Source organism: Oryctolagus cuniculus, chromosome 3, assembly GCF_964237555.1.
Source record: "Oryctolagus cuniculus chromosome 3, mOryCun1.1, whole genome shotgun sequence".
NCBI lineage: Eukaryota > Metazoa > Chordata > Mammalia > Lagomorpha > Leporidae > Oryctolagus > Oryctolagus cuniculus.
Window position 1 is genome coordinate 141,603,433 of NC_091434.1, and position 20,872 is coordinate 141,624,304.

At 40.5% G+C, this 20,872-nt stretch overlaps 2 protein-coding genes across 2 annotated transcripts in view; one reads left to right on the top strand and one right to left on the bottom strand.

The window, feature by feature from the left end:
- The window catches only part of CCDC146 (coiled-coil domain containing 146), a 206,088-nt gene that overhangs the window by 47,279 nt on the left and 137,937 nt on the right, over positions 1-20,872 (top strand). The window lies entirely within an intron of this gene.
- FGL2 (fibrinogen like 2) lies at positions 6,389-11,640 on the bottom strand. The gene is made up of 2 exons (XM_002712098.5): positions 10,741-11,640; positions 6,389-9,023 (listed from the first exon to the last, which is right to left on the bottom strand). The coding sequence occupies exons 1-2, from the start codon at positions 11,357-11,359 to the stop codon at positions 8,317-8,319; spliced, it is 1,326 nt and encodes a 441-aa protein (XP_002712144.2). The 5' UTR covers positions 11,360-11,640; the 3' UTR covers positions 6,389-8,316.

Consider the following 20,872-nt stretch of genomic DNA (forward strand, 5'->3'; position numbering starts at 1 on the left):
AGAGATGTTTCCCCTCAAACTGAGATATAATTAGAATCATTTTCCTCTTTTTAAGATCCACACTCAAAGCCATGGGAGGGATGATGCTGAGGTTTGCTATGTGTGTAATTTAGCCTTGAAATACTAGCCCATTTTATGAGAAATATACAAAGAATGTCGAGAGCTGAAAATGGAGAACAGCCCACAAGTTCGTAGATAACAGGGCTCCCTGCCCAGTCCCACCCCAGGGAAGGCTCTCAGTGAGTTTAAGGTTACCTCTTTATTATAGCATTAATTGCACTGAAAGGGACCCTAGGAAAGCGTCCAGCTTAGCAAGTGATGCTGCTTGTCATTAGTACATAGAAATGAGAGTTTCTAAATAAGATTAAATTGGGTCATTTAGAGTCATCGAAAGAAATTATTACCATTATCGAATGGAGAAGTAAATGGAGTTAAGGGATCTCGTGGACTGTTCTTTGAACTCTCCCAACACAAGCAGTAATTGCTTCCATCTAGTAGGAAATGAGAAAGCAAACTTCCAGAGGTTGCAAACTGAACAACCTGTTCAGATATATGCTATATTTTATATAAGGCCTTGTGTAATAGGGAATCAACTTATCTTAAACAGAATCCTTCTCCTTAAGTTCCCAGATAAAATCTTGATGACTAGAGATTGAATTGAGATTTTGAGAGTTTAGAAAGTGTTGTTTCGAAAAAGTCTCATTTGATATAAGATAAGCATGTAGCACCATGCTATCCATGTACTTAGAGGTAAATGGTAAATGTATATTAGATTCAAATGATGCAGCCAATGGATGAAGGTTGATTTCACAGGGCTGAGATAAAGGCTTGAAGGCTTACTTTTTTTTTTTTTTTTTTTTTTTTTTTTTTTTTTTTTGACAGGCAGAGTTAGACAGTGAGAGAGAGACAGAGAGAAAGGTCTTCGTTTTTCTGTTGGTTCACCCCCCTAAATGGCAGCAACAGCCGGAGTGCTGCACTAATCTGAAGCCAGGAGCCAGGTGCTTCTTCCTGGTCTCCCATGCGGGTACAGGGCCCAAAGACTTGGGCCATCCTCTACTGCACTCCCGGGCCACAGCAGAGAGCTGGACTGGAAGAGGAGCAAATGGGACAGAATCCGGCGCCCCAACTGGGACTAGAACCCGGGGTGCCAGTGCCACAGGCGGAGCATTAGCCTAGTGAGCTGTGTCGCCAGCCTGAAGGCTTACTTTTAAAGCTGATCCTTTCCTTTTGAAAGGAGAGTATATTCTCAGGTAAAGCCTAGATTGCCTTCTGAGATGGACAATGGAAGAACAGCTTTTTGAAAGGCTTACTGCTGGGTGAATGAAAATACCCAGGCAAAACTGAATATGGGCACAGGGACAGTAGGCTGCTGACCTGACAGGGAAGTTGTACCCGTGTAAAGATTGATACAGAGAATCTCTGCTATGGGGTAGTGGAGGGCAAGAGACAGGCTTTGTGCATGCAAGAGACAGCATGCACAGTGTAGAATTTGTTGCAAAGCGTTAAAATAAACTGTCTAAATTTCTATTGTATGGCAAGTTCTTAACATTGCTTAAAATAGGCTGGTGATGAACCCATGGTAAGTTTTGTTGTATTGACTTTTGGCTGCATGTAAGCTGCATACAAGGGGTCTTCCAAAAGTTCATGATGGAGTGGCTATTTAGCCTACTAGTTAAGACACCCACGATGGGAACCAAGTGTTGTGGCGCAGCGAGTTAAGCCACCACCTGCAATGCTGGCATCCCCTAAGAGCACCAGTTACAGGGCTGGCTGCTCTGCCTCTGATCCTCCTCCCCACTAATGAACCTGGGAGAATAGTGGAGGATGGCCCGAATACTTGAGCCCGTGCTAACCACATGGGAGACCCGGGTGGGGTTCCAGGCTCCTAACTCTGTCCTTGTATCAAAGGGCTCTTCAAAAAGCCCATGGAAAATGTGTTTTACATAAACAGCTGGATTTCAATATTTTTTGGGACCCAGATAAATTTTTGTTCTGCTATCCACAAACTTTTGGAAGTAACCCTTATCAAATAGCATTCCTTCCTCTAACGTTCTCATATCCTGCTTAATTTTTCATGGTATGTATTTTTTATTAATCTGCCTCCTCTGATAAGATATGATCTCCATGAGAGTAGGATTTTTGCCTGCATTTGTCACTGATGTATCTCCAGCCTCTTAGAAGATTGTTACGGCACATGGTATATAGCCCATAAATGTTCACTGAATGAATTAAGGCTAACTATTACCCTAACTTTCCTATCTTTGTGTCTTGGAGTTATACGGCATTTCTGGCTTCTCAACTTTATTTTTTTTTCCATTAAAGTTCTTGGTAGTGGTTTATTTTTACTTCTTTTGCAGCAAACTCACTACAGCTTTTATAGACAGAACTCCACAGAAATACAAACAAACAATAAAAAAGTAACACTTCCTAGGAGTGCTAAGTCCCCATAACCTCAGTGGCTGTTTAGTTCACAATGGAAATATGTTTTGTTCTGACAGGTAGGGATGATTGAGTAATCACTAAAAGTTAGTTTCATAGAAAACTTCATGATGACAAACTCTTAGTTCATTTACTAAACTCAATAGAAAATAGAATTTTTACATTGATATAATTTTCTTAATCTTAAAATGAGGGACTTCTTAAAATAACCTCTCCCTATTTATTCAAGTAAAATGACATTTTCATAGCTTTTTTATAGAAAGTTTTTATTTAATAAATACAGATTTCATAAGTACAACTTTTGAATTATAGTGGTTCTTCCCCCTATACCTGCCCACCCATCACCAAACCATCCTACCTCTTACTCCCTCTCCCATCCCATTCTTCATTAAGATTCACTTTCAATTATCTTTATACACAGAAGATCAACTCTATACTAAGTAAAGATTTTAACAGTTTGCACCCACGCAGACACACAAAGTATAAAGTACTGTTTGAATACTAGTTTTACCATTAATTCTCATAGTACAACACATTAAGGACAGAGGTCCTACATGGGGAGCAAGTGCACAGTGACTCCCGTTGATTTAACAATTGACACTCTTATTTATGACTTCAATGATCACCTGAGGCTCTTGTCATGAGCTGCCAAGGCTGTGGAAGCCTCTAGAGTCCTTAAACTCGGACCTTATTTAGACAAGGCCATAATCAAAGTGGAGGTTCTTGCCTCCCTTAAGAGAAAGGTACCTTCTTTGATGGCCCCTTCTTTCCACCAGAATCTCACTCACAGAGATCTTTCATTTAGGTCATTTTATATGGCTTCTCAACTTCAATTAACACATGCTACTATTAATCAAGGTTTGTGTTAACTAATCAAGCAAACTATTATAACCAAACACATCTATTGGAGCTAGCCTATTGAATTCATAATTTCATTTATCTTTATTTATGAGGCTGAGACAGGCAGACTGATAGAGTTCCCATTCCCTGGTTCATTCCCCAAATGTGTGCAATGGCCAGGACTGGCCTGGGCTGAAGCCTAGAGCCAGGAACTGAATTCGGGTATCCCACAAGGGTGGCAGGGACCCAATTACCTGAGCCATCATCTAGTGTCTTCCAGGGTGTACACTAACAGGTAGAATTGGGAGCTGGAGCTGGCCCTTGAATCAAGGTAATCTAATACGGGACATGTACATCCTAACCAACATCTTACCCACTGGGCCAAAAGCACATCCAAAATCCATACTGGCTGCTGAAACATGCCTGTATCTATTCAGTCACATCTACAGTTCTCTTTCTTCTTCTCTAGTCAAGCAACCTCAAACTATGTTTCCACATGTCTCCCCTAGCCTTCTGCTGATATAAGCAGACAAAGGTGAACAAAGGCTTCTCCTCCAAGTTGAGTTTATAATTGATACCAGGGCATGCCCTAATTATAGATCTCGGAGATAGGGTGAAGGGAGTGCGGGGAAGGAGCCAAAGGAGAACTCGGAGCATGCCCTCGGGGGAGAAAGCAGAAGGGTCTTCCAGCGAGAGAACAAGAGTCTTGTCAAATGTCCGGGATCAAGGGAGGCTCACTCCTGTCTGGGTACTCAGGATTCTCAGTCCTCCAAATGCGCCCGTTTCCCCTTGTTTCCAGCTCTTTCCAGTCAGTAAACAGGAGACCTGGCAAGACTATGATTCGGTAAACGTTGCAATTTGGCAGCGTGCAGAGTGAAATCAGACGTTGGGTTCAGCCGCCCTGGCTTGTTGCCTCTGAGGACAGGAAGGCGATGAGAACTGAAGGTAGTTAGCAAAGGTATCTTTAGTCTAATCTTTATTTCTTTTTGAAATTAAAGGATTTGCTTCAAAATTGCAGGGTAGTATAAACTGAATGAAAAATGCCACATTTTCTTTAGGAACTTGGTCAGTTGGAACAATCACTGAGCCTGGTAATGCCATACCTGCAGGCATGGTGCCAGGCTGCCTTAGAGCGGTTGACTGCCATCTTGTACCGCATCCTGGAGTGTGTATCTGTTCACATCTTGCTATGATCTCTCTGGCTTCCCACACTTCCCGTCTGTATTCACAAGCTCTCAGATCCTCAGATTTGACAATGCCTATCTTCCCCGCTCTAAGTCTGCCTCTTTATGTAACAGCTCTTCCTCTAGGACACCATGTTTTTCAGCCACTTTGAGTAACAACAATCTTGTATCACATTTCCTTTACTCCTATTCAGATTCCTGTTTCGGGGTGGATCCTGGATGCCTATTGAATGATGTAGCCTATACTAAGGAATGTATAAGATGGCAGAGGATCAAACAGAGAGGTGCCACGCCCCACTTAGTGTCATCAGGAGGGAGAACTGTTTAGGGTGATGATGACTTTATATATAAACGTGTGTGTGCGTATAGTCTGTGTGTATATATATATATAGAGAGAGAGAGAGAGAGAGAGTTAGGTGCTTAATTATATATACATAGTATATATATAGTATATATATATGTGTGTGTGTGTGTGTGTGTGTGTGTGCTTTATACACGTTATCTCACTTAATCCTCTGCAGAGTCCAGGATTAGCCCTATTTTATGGTTGAAGGAACCCAAGAACAGTAAGATTAAGTGAGTCACCCAGGATCATACAGCTTACACAGAGTGGGGTTGGAATCCAAACCTAGGGCCTGAGTCTCTGCTCTAAATCCTGAATGATAAGACAAAAATCCAGTGGGGGTTGAGCGTGCCATTCTGTTGAATGTCAAATGGCATTGGCCAAGCATGATCAAGGGGAACAGTGCACACAGAGTAATGAAAACATGAGAGAACAAGGCTGTTTGAGTACAACAAGCACTCAGTACGACAGCATGACTGGTGGCAGAAAAGTAAGCTGAAAGCGGACAGAGATTAGTTCATGAGAAGGCCAGGTTTTGTCTTACAGGAAATGAGGACTTGCTGGAGGTTCTAAGCAGGATCATAACATGATCAGAGTTATATTTTTGAACTATGCCTCTGACAGTGGCACAAAAGATGAACAGGAATAGATCGAAACTGGAGATAGTGGCTACTCTTGAAATGTTTCGAATCATCCTCCTAAAGAGATGACTTTGGGGGCGAAAGGGAGCAGTGGCATCCATGATGGAAAAAGAAAACCTGGAATTCATTGTCATAAAGTGAAACTGAGACTTTGGTATTTCAAATAGGTTAACAGCGTTTCAGAGGATAATCAGACAAGGGTGTTCCTCTATGTGCCTTTGTCTTCCTGTTATTGAAATGGGCCTCACCACAGTCTTCAGAGGGTCAAAGATATTGTCTAACTTAAGAAGGCATCATACCACTTTTCAGACAAGAGTCAGTCTATCAGTAATTTATAAGGCATGTTTAATATTTCCACACTGAAGGATAAATATGTGAAGATTAAATCTTTTATTTTACAAGGTTTTAAAAGGATATAATAACCCAATTGTACATTTGAAAAAAGAATTCTAAGCAAGAGATTATTATGATGGAATTACCCATCACTTCGACCTTTACAGTCTTTGCTAGGGTAGCTGTTCAAGACTAGGCTCAGCAAATTTTGTTGCTCAAACACATCTCATGCTGTGTATATTTCAACTGCTTATTGTACAGCTGTGTCATTAATCCATGGGGAGCAACACTGCTAATCAGTAACATCTGAGCCCCCCATACCATGTTAGATTTACCAGCTCCATATGGAATCTCCAAGGACTAATTTTAGATATTATTTTCAAAGAATGATAATGTTCAGAAATAATCTTGGTTAACAAATATTAGCCATCAAAATTGAACCAAGACAAGATTTTAAATGTCATATTTGTAAAGTTAATCCACATTTATGAACATTAGCTTATATTAGTGAATAATTCAGGCAAAAGACTCAGGTATATTTCCATTAACATGTTAAAGATGATAAAGGTTCAGAATATATTATAATGAGTGACATGAAGCAAAGGGAATTTGTATGTTACAGAATTTATTAGAAAAGTGTTATAAAAGTATAATAGAAAATAAAAAGTTTGATTCTTTGACATAAAATAGCTTTTTTAAAAAAAAAAACAAGCTTTTGAGACTACATCAGTTAATGTATTATTTGCCACATTATCCTGAAATGACACATTCCTATTAAATCACAGGCCACTTTCTGTGGGAATGAATATATTTTTCTTTAGAACTGTGTTTTGTGTTAAGTCCATTTTTGATCACAGAAATTTACTTAATACATAGTAAATGAAAATGCTCTTATCTGAAACAAATACATATATGGATATTGAAGCAAACATCAATTTTCCCTAGCTCTTTTTTAAAAAAAGAGAAACACAATGAGTTATATCATGTACATTTGGCATTCAATGAGTGGATACATAGCCTTTGGAATCTGCAATAGGTTTTTCATCATTTAAGTCCACTTTCATTTCTCTTGCTTTAACATTAATAGTATTTGTAATAACTTAGTCTTTTTATCATGTTTACCTGAAATCTTTGTGTGTTATGTATTTTGAAAAGAATATTTTCTTCTAGATTAAAGTTTTCTATAAGAGATTAACATTTGAAAATGACTTGTGTTATTATCATTCTGAATGACAGGAAATACATTTTTGTGAATATATTTTGAAAACTTAGCATAGTAGAAACAGACACCAGAAATGAAACATCAAAGTTATTGCTATGATTTGCATGTATACAGAGGATTACTTCAAAATTTATTTAGGTGTTTTTGAACACACAGTAAAATATTTCTCTACTCTGAAGTGACCCCTTGCAAGGATGAAACCAAATACATTTTTAATCTTTTAGGTATATTTATTATTGCAGAATTAAAGAATTATAAAAAATGTAGATACTTTTTACTTGGTTAAAAATACACACCCATCTGAATTTCTGATAACAAAATAAGCGATCTGTCAGAGTTGGAATAGATAATAAATGAACTATTTTATAAATTTCAAAATTCATATATTTTTAATAAATAAATTTGTTTTAAGAAGACTTAGCTTTCTAAGAAGTGAATCACTTAATGATGTTGCTTTGGCTATACAGCTGGCCTTCACAGTGGTATAGCCTATAGATAAATGTCATTCCTAACTCACACCTATTCCTCCCAAAGACAGCCTCCCAGTAGTCTAGCACAGCATTGCACAATCTTCAAGCTAAAACTATTGTGCACACAGGGTAGAAGAACATCCCATGTCAAAGCAGCTTCCACCATCAAACTTCCGATGACTTAGAAACTGTGAATGCATTTTCTTGGAACTGTGGTCTGTAAGGTTACATTGTTTCATGAATACTTAGGATGAACATTAGGCTACCACATTGAAAAAAGATTTCTAGTAACAAATATTTTACATATCATGAATAATCTGTCATTTCCCTTTGGAGCTAAAATGCTATAGTCTTCCTGACCCAAAGTGAAGGCCATAAATTGAATACAGGTAGATGGAAGGTGATGCTATTTAGAGAAAATACCCAAATTACTGTCTGTACCTTGAAAAGAGTGATACGCCTTCAAAAGTCATAGCCAAAATGCAGCTTATGTGTGCAGAAGCTGGCTTCCTGACAATTGTTTTTGTGTGTGTAGCAACTAGCACAAGTAATAGAAAACTTTATAATTAATGGACATCTTAAAGTATAAATCTAATGTGTAAGTCTCAGTAGTCCCAGGGGCTCACAAGCGTTCATTGAGTAACAGCTTAAGAACCACAAGGGACTCCATAAATGCCTATTTTGTGCTTTATTCCCAATGCCATGTAGCATTAAAAACCTGCCACTTGGAGGAAATGTTAACCATGAAAAAACAATATGGATGCAACAAGGCTTGTTTCAAAATGCTGAAAGAACTAATTGCCCTGTTAGATCATGGATGCCTGGAGAAATGAGCACTAGAGATTTATGACTTAAAGTGCTTTGGTCTAATCATCATTTTGGCCTCTTTGAAAGAAGACTTATAGCCACCAGTCTGCGCATCACTTATACCAGGCCAGGTGCCCCAGAAAATCCCATTACGGACACCCTTGTACTTTTGGTGATAATATTTGCCATTTAAGTTTGCAGAAAGACATGCATCAAACCACCAGCCAGAACTGTAGTAGAGCCCACAGTTGCCGGAGGGATATCGATCATTATCTCTATCTGGGGTGGTGAAAAACTTGAGATTGTGGTTATAATGTTTGCTGTAGTGTAAGGCATCCCCAGCTGTGCCGTTATAGTTACCAACGTGTAAACGGTATTTGAGAAACTCATTAGCTACATAAAACTGATCATACGTGGCATACAGTTTGACACCGTTAAAGTCTTCCAGATCAATCCTCAGAATCATTTCCTTACTCTTGGTCAGAAGATGGATTTTATCATTCCCCAGCCAGAATTCTCGTCTGAGGTTGCCAAAGCCTGCTTTGTAGTCCCTCCAGGTTCTGGTGAAGTTGACGCTGCCGTCGAGACGTGCCTGTAGCACTGTCCAGCCTCCCCCCATGGTCTCCATGTCACAGAAAACTTCAAAGCTACTATTTTTGGGATCAGGTGTCACTCTGTAGATCTCGCTGCTTCTTTTGCCTATTGCATAGTAGTCAGAACAATCTTTATATATTAGATGTTGAACTGAAGGGGGAAGAAAAGGAAGGCATTGAGTTGTTAAATACTGCACATCTGAACTCAATATATCCAAAAAGTTTGCTTAGAAAACTTCACTCTGCTAAACCTACTTGAACTTGTTCAGCAAATGCACAAGAACATGGTGCCCTCTGCACATCAAACTCCTCGCCAGTCTGCAGGTGAAGATGGTTAGGCTCCAAGGGGGTCAGTGGCTTGCCCAGGCTCTCACAAGCACTAAGCGGCAGAGCCAGGGCACAGACTCATTTCTGGCTGGCGGCAATACTGCTCCTCACACCCGTTGCATTCCTTGGTCCTAAAATTCAGATAATTGTAGCTCTCCTAGAACTGTATTTCATGCACAGACAGGAAACACAGGCTTCCCTTTCTGTTTACCTAAGGGACTGGTAGTTGTCAGAAAGTTTTGTTCCAAATGATGCATTAAAATATTAGTGTATAGCATTAACCATAAATTCACATTTATTTTACTAGACAGCCACCAAAAGCAGCTTAACTGAAAAATCCTTTTTCAATAATATATCAATATTCTTATTCTGAAACTATTATCCTGGAAGGTACTTAGCCGACATTCCACATGTTTAGTTTCTAGAAAGAGATGACAGGTGATTATATTCAGGATAAGTGTAATGATCAGTTAAGGGGATTTTGTGGGAATCAAAAATAGATATTCCAAGATAATTTATTAAAATTTATAAAAGATTAAGTTTAATATAGGATTCTCTAAGGCATGAAAAACCTATTCATCTGGGTAATAGAACTCAGAATATTTAGCTATTTCCCCAAAACTTTTAGAGGAAAAATGGACAACAGCACCTTCATATCATTACCAGCTGCCAGGCAGTGTCAGATCTGAAATGCACTCAGATGTCACTTGGGATGTGAGCCTCTGCCTTGCAAGGTGCAAGCTGCTGGGTGTTAGCAGCAGTGGCACTTAAAGCCACTACCCGCCTTCACTGCCAGAGTCCCTGGGGCTGGAACAAGCCTGAGATACTGGTTCTGAGTGACAGTGAGGTCTCTTGTTGTCCCTTCACCCTCACACTTGCGGTCAGTGGACGTCCTAAAAGACCAGCAGCAGCAAGCAGCTTCCACCAGGAACTCAGGTGGAAAGCCAGGGGCTAGGGCAACCAAGGTCACTGATAGTTCATGTGTGAGAAGCTAACTCTCCCCTTCACACATTTGTGTCACTGGGTCTCTAAAAACCTCCGGTTTTCACTAGATATCTGGGATTCTGAACTGCAGATTATTTGCTAAAATCTTTCAAAAGACCTCTTGTTAACACATGAGAAGGGACAGTCAGCCAGGAGACACTGATGGCCAATGAACACAATTGCAAACATAGTCTGTCTCTATTGTTTTCAAACACTTCAGTGAAGAAATAGATAAGCTAAATACACTAAAATGTTAAGAAATGCACTCTCTTTGCCTCTCTACTTCTGCTTGTGGGTGGGTCTGGCTTGAGCAAATGAAGATCTTGAAACTGAAAGTGCATTCCAGTGGAGACAGAACTAATTAAGACTTATAATTAGATCATATATCATTTCTGTGGGCACGTTTGAGAAAACACTTGCTTTTCCTACACTAGCTTGACGAATAAAAGGTATAATCATTTACTCCACCGTCTATTCATTTGCTCAGGTTAATGTTTATAGATACTGTCTGATCCTGTGACACCCATGAACAAATGATAAGAAAACATTCTACGCACCCGGACGTGACTGTATTTGTTCTTGGTTGGGACACTTCGATGAACATTTGCCATCCAAGCTATTGACAACGAAGGTTAGATTCGCCACTTTGCTGTCGACGTAATTCTCTATGTTGTTCATGTTTACGAGGTTCAGCTTCTCCAGGCGACCTTGCAGTATGTTGATCTCCTCTTTGGCATTCTTCAGCTCCGACGACAGCTCATTCACCTGGCTTTCTAGTTCTTCCACTCGGTTGTCGCCAGCCAGTTCTGGGGCTCCGGTGCTGGGTAGCAGCAGTGCATTCCTGCCCGGGTCTCGGCTGTCATCAGCCTGCAGTTTGCAGTCTTGACACGATTTCCTCAGGCTGTGTATGATTTCCTTGAGGTTCTGAACTTCTTTGACCACCTCCTCGATCCTGCTGAACTGCTTGGGGAGCTGAAGAGTCAGCGGGGGCAGGCTCACCTGGTAGGGGCACTCCTCTCCCTCGCATCTCCCTCTCCTCTCCAGTCTCAGCGGGCAGGCGTCCCTTGCTGTTTCATCTTGGATTTCATCCGTCTCCGTCTCGTTGTGTGCCACCACTAGGAAGCCGTAAGCAGCGAGGAAGGCAGCGCTCAGCCGGTACCAGTGAGCCGCCTTCATCTTGCCGTGTGCTCAGCCCAGCAGGGGAGTGTGAAGTGCTGGAGCTGCTGTAATCGCAGCCTAGCAGCTGCCTGAGTCAGGCTCTCTGCGTTCCCAGAAAAGGGCGGGAGCTTTTGCATCACAAGTTTCAGAAACACACAGGAAGAGGAGAACGTCCTCATCCCGTGCAGCTTGCCAAGGGCTGTTTTCTTCTCAATCAAAATAACAGCACGTCAGGATTACTGTGGTCGGGTCAGACACACGTACTCAGCGTGGTTTGCTTTCGTGGTGTATTTTGATAAAGCCCAAGAAAAGTCTTGCACCTCAAAAATCATTTGCCATACGTGGGCTTGAAAGAGATCATTGTAGTCTGTATAACTTCATTGGTGGGGGGCATGTGGTTTTGAAAGATAAATGTGGAGGTACCAGTGACCAAACTGATGACCAGAAATGTTACTGAAATGGAAAGCGCTCTTTTTCCTTCTGAGAAATTCCTGAGTAGCAGCTATCATCTCCACCTTAGAATTTTGGAGAGGTCTCTAGCACATTTGAAAGTTTCTAAATATAACAATGTAGCTTTCTGACTCCTAAAATAGATTTTTTTTTATTTGTTTCATCTACTTGGAAACAAGAAGAAAACTAGTAGAGAAAAGCCTACTGCTTTCTGTCCCTCTGGCCACAACATAGGGAATATTAATATCCAAATGCCCGAAGCACGTGTAAAAGTTCATCTCTGTCAATTATGGAAACCAACTGGCTGCCTCTGTTGCCCGCCCCCAAGTTTGTCCTAGTGCTGTCGCCTTCCCCAGCAGCTCAGATGGGAATCCTCGAACTCTTCCTGTCTCTGATCTGATGCCTCTCCTGGCTACAGCATCTTTGCCTTGCTGTTTGCTTCCTGCCTGCAGAGTGTGTTCCTCCATCCAAGTTCCAGGCCACATGGCACACCACCTGTCCCAGTTCTAGCAACACCCACAATAGAGCTCCTCAAACTTTTCTCCCCGGAAACTAAGGACAGGAAGGAGGAACCGCTCCCAGAAACTACCTTCTGTTAATTTGATTTACATAATGGCATCTCATAGAAGCTTTTGTGTTTAAAAACATTTTATTGTTTAAAAATTTCAGAGATGAGTGCACCCTATGTTGGAGTGCTTGGGTTCGACTCCCAAGTCCAGTTTCCTTCTAATATGCACCTTGATAATTTAAGTGGTTGGGTTCCTGCCATCCACATGGGAGTCTTGGATTGAGTTCCCAGCTCCTGACTTTGGTCTGGCCCAGCCCTGGCTGTGTGAGCACTGAGAATGAGAGCGTTCTCTTCATCTTTCTGCCTTTCAAATAACAAATAATAATGATAGCCTCAAAGTGACTGATGGATAAAAATCAAAATTCTTTATTGTATCAAGGTACTCTCCTGTCTAGCTTAGGCTCATTTCCTTAACCTAGCTTCGTATGATTTTTCTCTTCAGCACCTGCATTCCAGCCAGACCCTCCTCTTCATCTTGTTGAAGTGTTGGGTTCACTTTGTGCTCCCACAACTGTATTTACTGCTGAACACTTAGGAGACCTGGCTTCCAACTCCAGCTCTGCCTTGGATTAGATAGATAATGTCCCTTCCTGAACCTTCATTCTTGTGATTGTTGAGGAGGAATTCAGGGATCCTTCCCTCCTGTGGGAATAAGAGTTTCACAAAATCGGAGTGCTGAAGGAAAAAAAAGAAACATGCGGTATATAAACCTAACATTCTTTCCAGCTGAAGCTTTCAAACATGTTGCATGCACCTTATACTTCATTTTCTTCCAGCTTTATAAAAAATTTTTTCTTTTCATTCTAGTCAATGTATTCCATTTTAGACATAACTTTCCAGCTAAAAAGACCTGTTTAATCTCGGACTTTTCTTTCTCTCTCCCTACTTACTTCTAAAACTGTGGCATTCTGCTATTGTGAGGGGGAAACTAAATGAATGATTAAGCAATTTAAAAAAGAATGACGTTGATATAGAGTCAAACTATTTTATGAAGTATTTTATAAAGTTAGAAGTATATGGGCCTCATGGGTTGGTTCTAGTACATTGCTGCCAAGCTAACTTATAAACCCATAGATTTAGCCCATCAGGTATTTTTTTTAAATTTTACTTAAGGTATACAATTTTTTTAAGATTTATGTATTTAAAAAGCAGAGTTTTGAGGAGTCAGAGGCAGAGAGAGAGAAAGGTCTTCGGTCTACTAGTTCACTCCCCAGATGGCCACAATGGCTGGAGCCATGCCAATCCAAAGCCAGGATCCAGGAGCTTCTTCGAGTATCCCAAGAACTTGGGCCATCTTCTACTGCTTTCCCAGGCTATGGCAGAGAGCTTGATCAGAAGTACAGCATCCAGGACTTGAATCGGCACCCATATGGGATGCTGGCACTGCAGGCAGCAGCTTTTCCTACTATGCCACAGTGCCAGCCTCTCTCTAGGGATTGATTTTAGCTCCATTGTAAAAGATTAGCTGGTTGGATGTATGTGGATTGATTTCTGGAATTTCTATTCTGTTCCATTGGTCTACATGTCTGTTTTTGTGCTAGTACCAGACTGTTTTGATTATAACTTCCCTGTAGTATGATTTGAAATTTGGTATTGTGATGCCTCAGGCTTTGTTTTTGTCTTATAGGATTGCTTTAGCTATTTGGGGTTTCTTGTGTTTCCATATGAATTTTGCATCATTTTTTCCAGATCTGAGAAGAATGACTTTGGTATGTTAACTGGGATTGCATTGAATCTGTAAATTGTGTTTGGTTGTGTGGGCATTTTGTTGATACTGATTCTTCCAATCCATGAACATGGAAGATTTTTCCATTTTTTTGTGTGTCTCCTTCTCTTCCTTTAATTTTTTATAATTTTCATCATAGAGACCTTTGACAACCTTGGTTAAATTTATTCCAAGGTATTTTAATATTTTTGGAGGAATTTTGAATGGGATTGATCTTAGAATTTCTTTCTCAACCATAGCGTTGACTGTGTATAAAAGGGCTGTTGATTTTTTTGTTAATTTTATATCCAGCCCCTTTACTTACTCTTTTATGAGTTCCAATGACTATTGGAGACTCATATAAGAGACTCTTAGTGCAGTCTTTTGGTTCTTTTATATATAGAATCATGTCATCTGCAAATAAGAATAGTTTGACTCCCTCTTTTCTAATTTGTATCCCTTTAATTTCTTTTTCTTGCCTAATGGCTCTGGCTAGAACTTTCAGGACTATATTGAGTAGCAGTGTGACAGTGGGCATTCTTGTCAGGTTCTTAGAATGCATCCAACTTTTCCCCATTCAATAAGATACTGGCTGTGTGTTTGTCATAAATTGCCTTGATTGTGGTGAGGGATGTTCCTCCTATACCCAATTTTCTTAAAGTTTTCATCATGAAAGGATGCTGTATTTTATCAAATGCTTTCTCTGCATCTCTTAAGATAATTGGATGGTTTCTGCTCTTCAGTTTTTTAACGTGATGTATCACATTGATTGATTTGCAAATGTTAAACCATCCCTACATACCAGGAATAAATCTCACTTGGTCCGGTGAATGATCTTTCTGATGTGTTGTTGGATTGGATTAGCTAGTATTTTGTTGAAGATTTTTGCATCCATGTTCATCAGGGAAATTGGTCTATAGTTCTCTTTCTCTATTTTATCTTCATTTGCTTTAGGAATTAAGGTGATGCTGGCCTATTAGGAGTTTAGGAGGATTCCCTTTCACTTGTTTTGAATAACTTGAGAAGAATTGGAATTAGTTCTTTAAATGTCTGGCAGTATTCAGCAATGAAACCACCAGCCCTAGGCTTTTCTTTGTTGTGAGGTACTTTTTGTTTTTTATATTTATTTATTCATTTGAAGGCAGAGTTACAGAGTTACTGCTTTCCCAAGCAATAGAAGAGAGCTAGATTGGAAATGGAGCTGCCAAGACTCAAACCAGGACCCATATGGGATGCTGGCACTGCAGGTGGCAGCTTTACCCACTAGGACACAGAAACAGCCCCTTTTGGGAGGGTTTTTGTTACTGATTCAATCTCTGTCTTGGTTATTGGTCTGTTTAGGTTTCTGTGTCTTCATGACTCAATTTTGTTATATTGTATGTGTCCAGAATTGTATGTGTCTATTCATTTTTCTAGGTTTCCCAATTTGCTGGCATACAGTTTTTTGTAGTAATTCCTGATTAATTTTTTTTATTTTTATGGTACTTGTTATGTTTCCTTTTTCATCTCCAATTTTCAGTCTTCTCCCTCTTTTTTGTTAGTTGGGCCACTGATGCATCAATTTTATTTTTTTTAAGCAGATTTTCATTTTGTTGATCTTTTGTATATTTTTTCAGTTTTGCTTATTCTCCAACTTTAATTATTTCTTTCATCCTACTAATTTTTGGTTTGGTTTGTTGTTTTTCTAGGTCCTTGAGATGCATTTATTTGGTACTTTTCCAATTTGTTCTTGTAGGCACCGATTGCTATAAACTTCTCTCAACACTGCTTTTGCTGTAGCCCATAAGTTTTGATATGTTGTATTGTCTATTCATTTCCAGAAATTTTTTGATCTCTTGATTTCTTCTATGAACCATTGTTCATGCAGGAGCATATTGAAGAGTATCCATGTGTTTGCATATGTCTACAGATTCTTGAGTTATTAATTTCCAGCTTCATTTCATTGTGGTCAGAGAGATGCATGGTATGATTTTGATTTTTTTAAAATTTTCTGAGACTTGCTTTATGGCCTGGCATATGGTATATCCTAGAGAAAGTTCCATGTACAGATGAGAATTTGTATTCTGCAACTGTGGGGTAAAAAGTTCTGTAGATATCTGTTGGTCCATTTGGTCTATAGTGTCAATTAACTCCATTGTTTCTTTGTAAATTTTCTGTTTAGTTGATCTGGCCATTGAGGAAAGTGGGGTGTTGAAGTCCCCCATTACTATTATATTGGAGTCTATGTCTCCCTTTAGATTCATTAACTTTTGTCCTAAGTAGCCTGATGCCCATTGGGTACATACATATTTATTATAGTTACATCTTCCTGTTGAATTGATCCCTTAATCATTACATAGTGGCCTTCTTTGTCTCTTTTAACAGCTTTTGAGATAGTCTATTTTGTCTAATATTAGGAACGTTTTACGTGCTCATTTTGCCTTCTGTTGGCATGGAATATCTTTTTCCATCCTTTACTTTCAGCTGTGTATATCTTTGTGAGATGTGTTTCTTGTAGGCAGCAAATAGATAGGTTTTGTTTTTTAATCCATTCAGCCAGCCTGTATCTTTTAACTGGAGAGTTGAGGGCATTTACACTCATGTTTACTATTGATAAGTGATGACTTGGCCCTGCCATTTTTCCATAAATACTCCTATTGTTTACTTTGATTTCCTTTCTACTTTTACTGGAAGTTTCTGCCTTCACCTTCTTTCATAATTATGACTCTCTGTGTTTCTGTATAGCACATTCTTAAGCATCTGTTCTCAGACTGGTTGAGTGGTGACAAATTCTTTCAATTTTTGTTTGTTTTAGAAGTTCTTTATTTCACCTTCATTCATAAATGAGAGCTTTGTAGGTTTCCATATTCTGGGTTGACAGGTTCTTTTCTCTTAAGATTTGGACTATATCTTTCCATTTTCCCCTAGCCTGAAGGGTTTCTGATGAGAAGTCCACTGTGAGTCTAATTGGAGATTCTCTGAAAGTAATCTGGTGTTTCTCTCATGCAGATTTTAGAATCTTCTCTTTATGTTTTACTGTGGAGATTTCGACTATAATGTGTTGTGAGGATCTTTTCTGATCGTGCCTATTATGAGTTCTATGTGCTTTCTGTACTTGGATGTCCCTTTCTCCAAATGGGGGAAGTTTTCTGTAATTATTTCACTAAAAGTGCCTTCCAATCCATTCTCTGTTTCCATGCCTTCAGGAATGCCTGAGATTTGTATGTTGAGTTGTTTGATAGTATCCCATAAATCTCCAACACTGTTTTTAATTTTTCTAATTTTATCTTTTTTATCTGACTGAAAAATTTCGAAATACTTGTCTTCTAGCTCAGATATTCTTTCTTCTGCCTTGCTGAGTCTGCTGTCAAGGCTTTCCATGGCATTTTTTATTTGGTCTATTGAATTCACCATTTTTAATGTTTCATTTGATTTCTCCTTAAAATTTCAATTTTGTGGGAAAAATTTTCATTCATGTCATGTGTGGCCTTCTTTAGTTTGTGGATTTGCTTTTAAATTTAAAAAAATTATTAATGTGATTAACTTCATTAATTTATAAATTTTAAAAATCCTATGATTTTTTTGAGTTTTATTTCTAGCATTTCATCTGTAACTTCATCTTCACATTTTAATATTGAAATGTTGTTGTGTTCCTTTGAGGGGTGATGGTGTCTTCCTTAGTCATATTTCTTGAATTAAATTTCTGTATTTATTTTTGTTTATGAAGATACTTTTGGTTTTTGCTCTGATGGCTTTTATCCTTGAACCAGGCCTCCATAGCTTAATGGAATGTCTGCTCTTTCAGTCAATATCCAGAGGTGTGTGCTGGGTATTGCCAAGAAGCTCTGGTCAGTGGTCCATGGTGGGGTGAGTGTCCAGGTGACATCCGAGTTGAGCATGATAGATAGCCTCTTATGAGCAGAAGAAGGGATATGGTCACCTCTGTTGGTATAATCACACCCTCACCTCCTCTCTTCCAAGGTGATCAATGCCCAGATGTAAGCCCTCAGTGGGTAAAGTACTCATCTGCTCTTCCCCATGAGCCACACGGAGGATCTGTGCAGTCCGCAGTGTGAGCACGGATCCTGCTGCAGTGACCCACCCCAGGGAATCGGGGAGCTCTGAGCATGTGGAGCTGCACACAGTGATTGCCCAGAGACCCAGCCACACCCTGCATCTTCTCATTCAGTCACAGAGTTCCCACAATCTCGGTGCCAGGACTCCCGCAGTCCCAGGCTGCAGAGAATCCACTCTGCCCCACTACCTGTCCTGACCACAGAGAGGCTGAGACATTCCCAGAGCCAGTGCCTGAGGGTGCTCCACCTGGGTGGTTTGAGATCTGGAGTCTGATATATTGAGAGGCTGGGGTCAGCTCAGTCTTATGTGGCTGTCCAGTTACCTGTCAGTCCTCCGAGCCAGACTCAAAGTCAATGGGGTATGCAGATTTTTCCCTCTGGTAAAAATCCCTGCGTCACACCCATGCACAATAGCCACGGGCCACAACCCTACTCATTTCATAATCATGCCTTCTTTCCAGTGGTTGCTGGGCACTCCAGGGTCTCAGCAGCTGGCACTAACAAAATGGCTCCTTCTGCCAGTTGCTGGGTGCACACACAAGAGCTGCGGTAGAGCTGCTACCTATTTATCTCCAAAATGACACCTGCCCTCTCTCAGCCGCTTGCTGGGCACCATTGCAGGGGAGGGGAGGGGAGAGAGAGATGTGCCCATTTTCTGTCTCTCTGGGGAGCGGGCACCTGGTTCCCCTCAGGGCTCTGGGCTGGTCTCAGACAATGTCGTCTGCTAGACTATCCCTCCACCTATATTACCAGTGGCATGCAGTGGCACTGCAGCCTCATCTCGCCTCGCTCTCCAAAGCTGGCACTTTATCCGGCTCAGGGCTGCTGGGGCCGTGTGTTATGTCCATACTTGTTGCGGCACGTCTGCACCTTCCACACAGATCCATGGTTTCTCTCCCCCTCCCACGGCAGCTTTTCCTCCAGCTCTCCCCTGAGAAGGCACTTGCTCCACTTTTTTGCTTTTTTTACTCTTTTCTCCTATCCTAGAGCAGTCCGTCCTGTCCCTATTCTGCTATCTTGGAATCCTGCCCCTCGGGGATTTATTGAGGCTGTTCCATCCACTGAGCACCATGGGACATACAGAAGAGGTGAGAGGTATGCCACAGGCACATTCCTTCATGCGTCTTATTTTAACCAAACACCCTCTCCATGCAAGATGCCCTGCTAAGCACTTGGACTGAACCAGTGAACAAATCGGACAAAAATCTTTTTCCTTCTTAGGAAGGGGCATAGAGGAGCTTGGATTTTCTTCACTTAGTGAAACCCTAAGTACCTTAAAAAAGTCTAAATATGACAAGTACCACTTTGACTCTTGCAGTGGGTTTTGGTTCATCTGTTTGTATAGAGATTGGCTTGCAAGCATTGCTGCTGACTCTTGGGCCCTGCTCTTTGCAGCTTAGCTGAGGCCCAATAGTGTAGGTCACCTAAAAAGCTTGGATACCCTCTGGGAACTGGCCTCTACCTCTTCAGGATGCATAGAAAATTCCCCAAAAGAGATAGAGAACTCCTTTATTAATCGGCTTCAGTGGCATTCATGGTGACTCTCGGGGTTCTTGGCTCTCAACTACACCTCAGAAGAAGTTTGAGGCACCTGAAGAGCGCAGAACCCCTGGGGCACAACATGCCCCCCATGATCATGCACACAACTGCCACAGTTATGCAAGAAGCTCTCACGCTCTGTTTTCTCACTGCTTCCTCCCACCTCTGCAATCACTGCTTGTGCTTGCAGTTGAGCAAAGCAAGCACCCAAGCAATAAACAGCTTGGCTCTAGTTTTACAGTTTGTAAGAGTCTATGCTGGAATTTGATCCTGGGTCTCGCTTTAAACTTCATGCCTTTTCTCCTAAGTCACACCCCACACAGGGGGAGAGACACACTGGCATGGTACATTGGAACCATGTTGGGGAGAGCCTGGTACTTTAAATCAATGCTTAGATCCATCGGCAGCCACTGAAGACTTTCAAGCAAGGAAATAGGATCATTCTATGGGAAGAGTAATTGTAGGAGCAAATCTTCCACTAGAAACCAGCGTGGCATGGTGTCCTGGTGAGAGGAGTTAGTGCTAGGTAAGAGAGGTGAGAACCAGGGAACCAGGAGGGCAGGTGAGGGGATGCAGATGTTGTCAAAGAGTGAGAGAAGCCACAGGATCTGGTAAGTGATGAGAACCAGCCGGGAGTGAGGGGAGAACTCTGAACTGTGCTTCAAATTACAGTTAAGTAGTGTCATGGCAATGGCCTTGGAGAGGGAACAATAGGTCGTGGGGGAGAGTAGTAGTGCTAGGGATTCTTTTCTTTTTTAAAGGAAGAAAATAAACATTTTTATTGTTCCACAAACCCACACATAGACATCATATGTGTAGATATAATATTTTCTATTTTACATGTGTATTCTGTTTCATTTGTAATTTTGCATCTGTATTTTTAATTTTATTTTTAAGGAATTTATTCATACATTGCATTCTCAGAGCCACAGTAAATTCATGACAATTACTACATCACAATTCTCATTAATTCTCATGTTAATGTGATATTAGTACAAAGAAAATGTGAGACTATGAGAAAACTCATAGGTAAAATTCTAAGAATATAATGTAGTGTGTTCTTAATGCATTGAATTTTAAGTATTGACAAGCCACCAAGAAATTGACAAGAAATATCTAGCAAGCAGTTGGACATCCAGTCTGAAAGTCAGCTCAGAATAGACAAGGATGTCAATCTGAAGCCCAGCAACCAAAGGAGTAGTCACAGAAATGGA

Coding starts and splice junctions, on each gene's coding strand:
- FGL2 (XM_002712098.5), bottom strand. CDS start 11,359: ATGAAGGCGGCTCACTGGTACCGGCTGAGCGCTGCCTTCCTCGCTGCT. Junction 9,024..10,740: donor ACAAATACAGTCACGTCCGG/GTGCGTAGAATG, acceptor TTCCCCCTTCAG/TTCAACATCTAATATATAAA.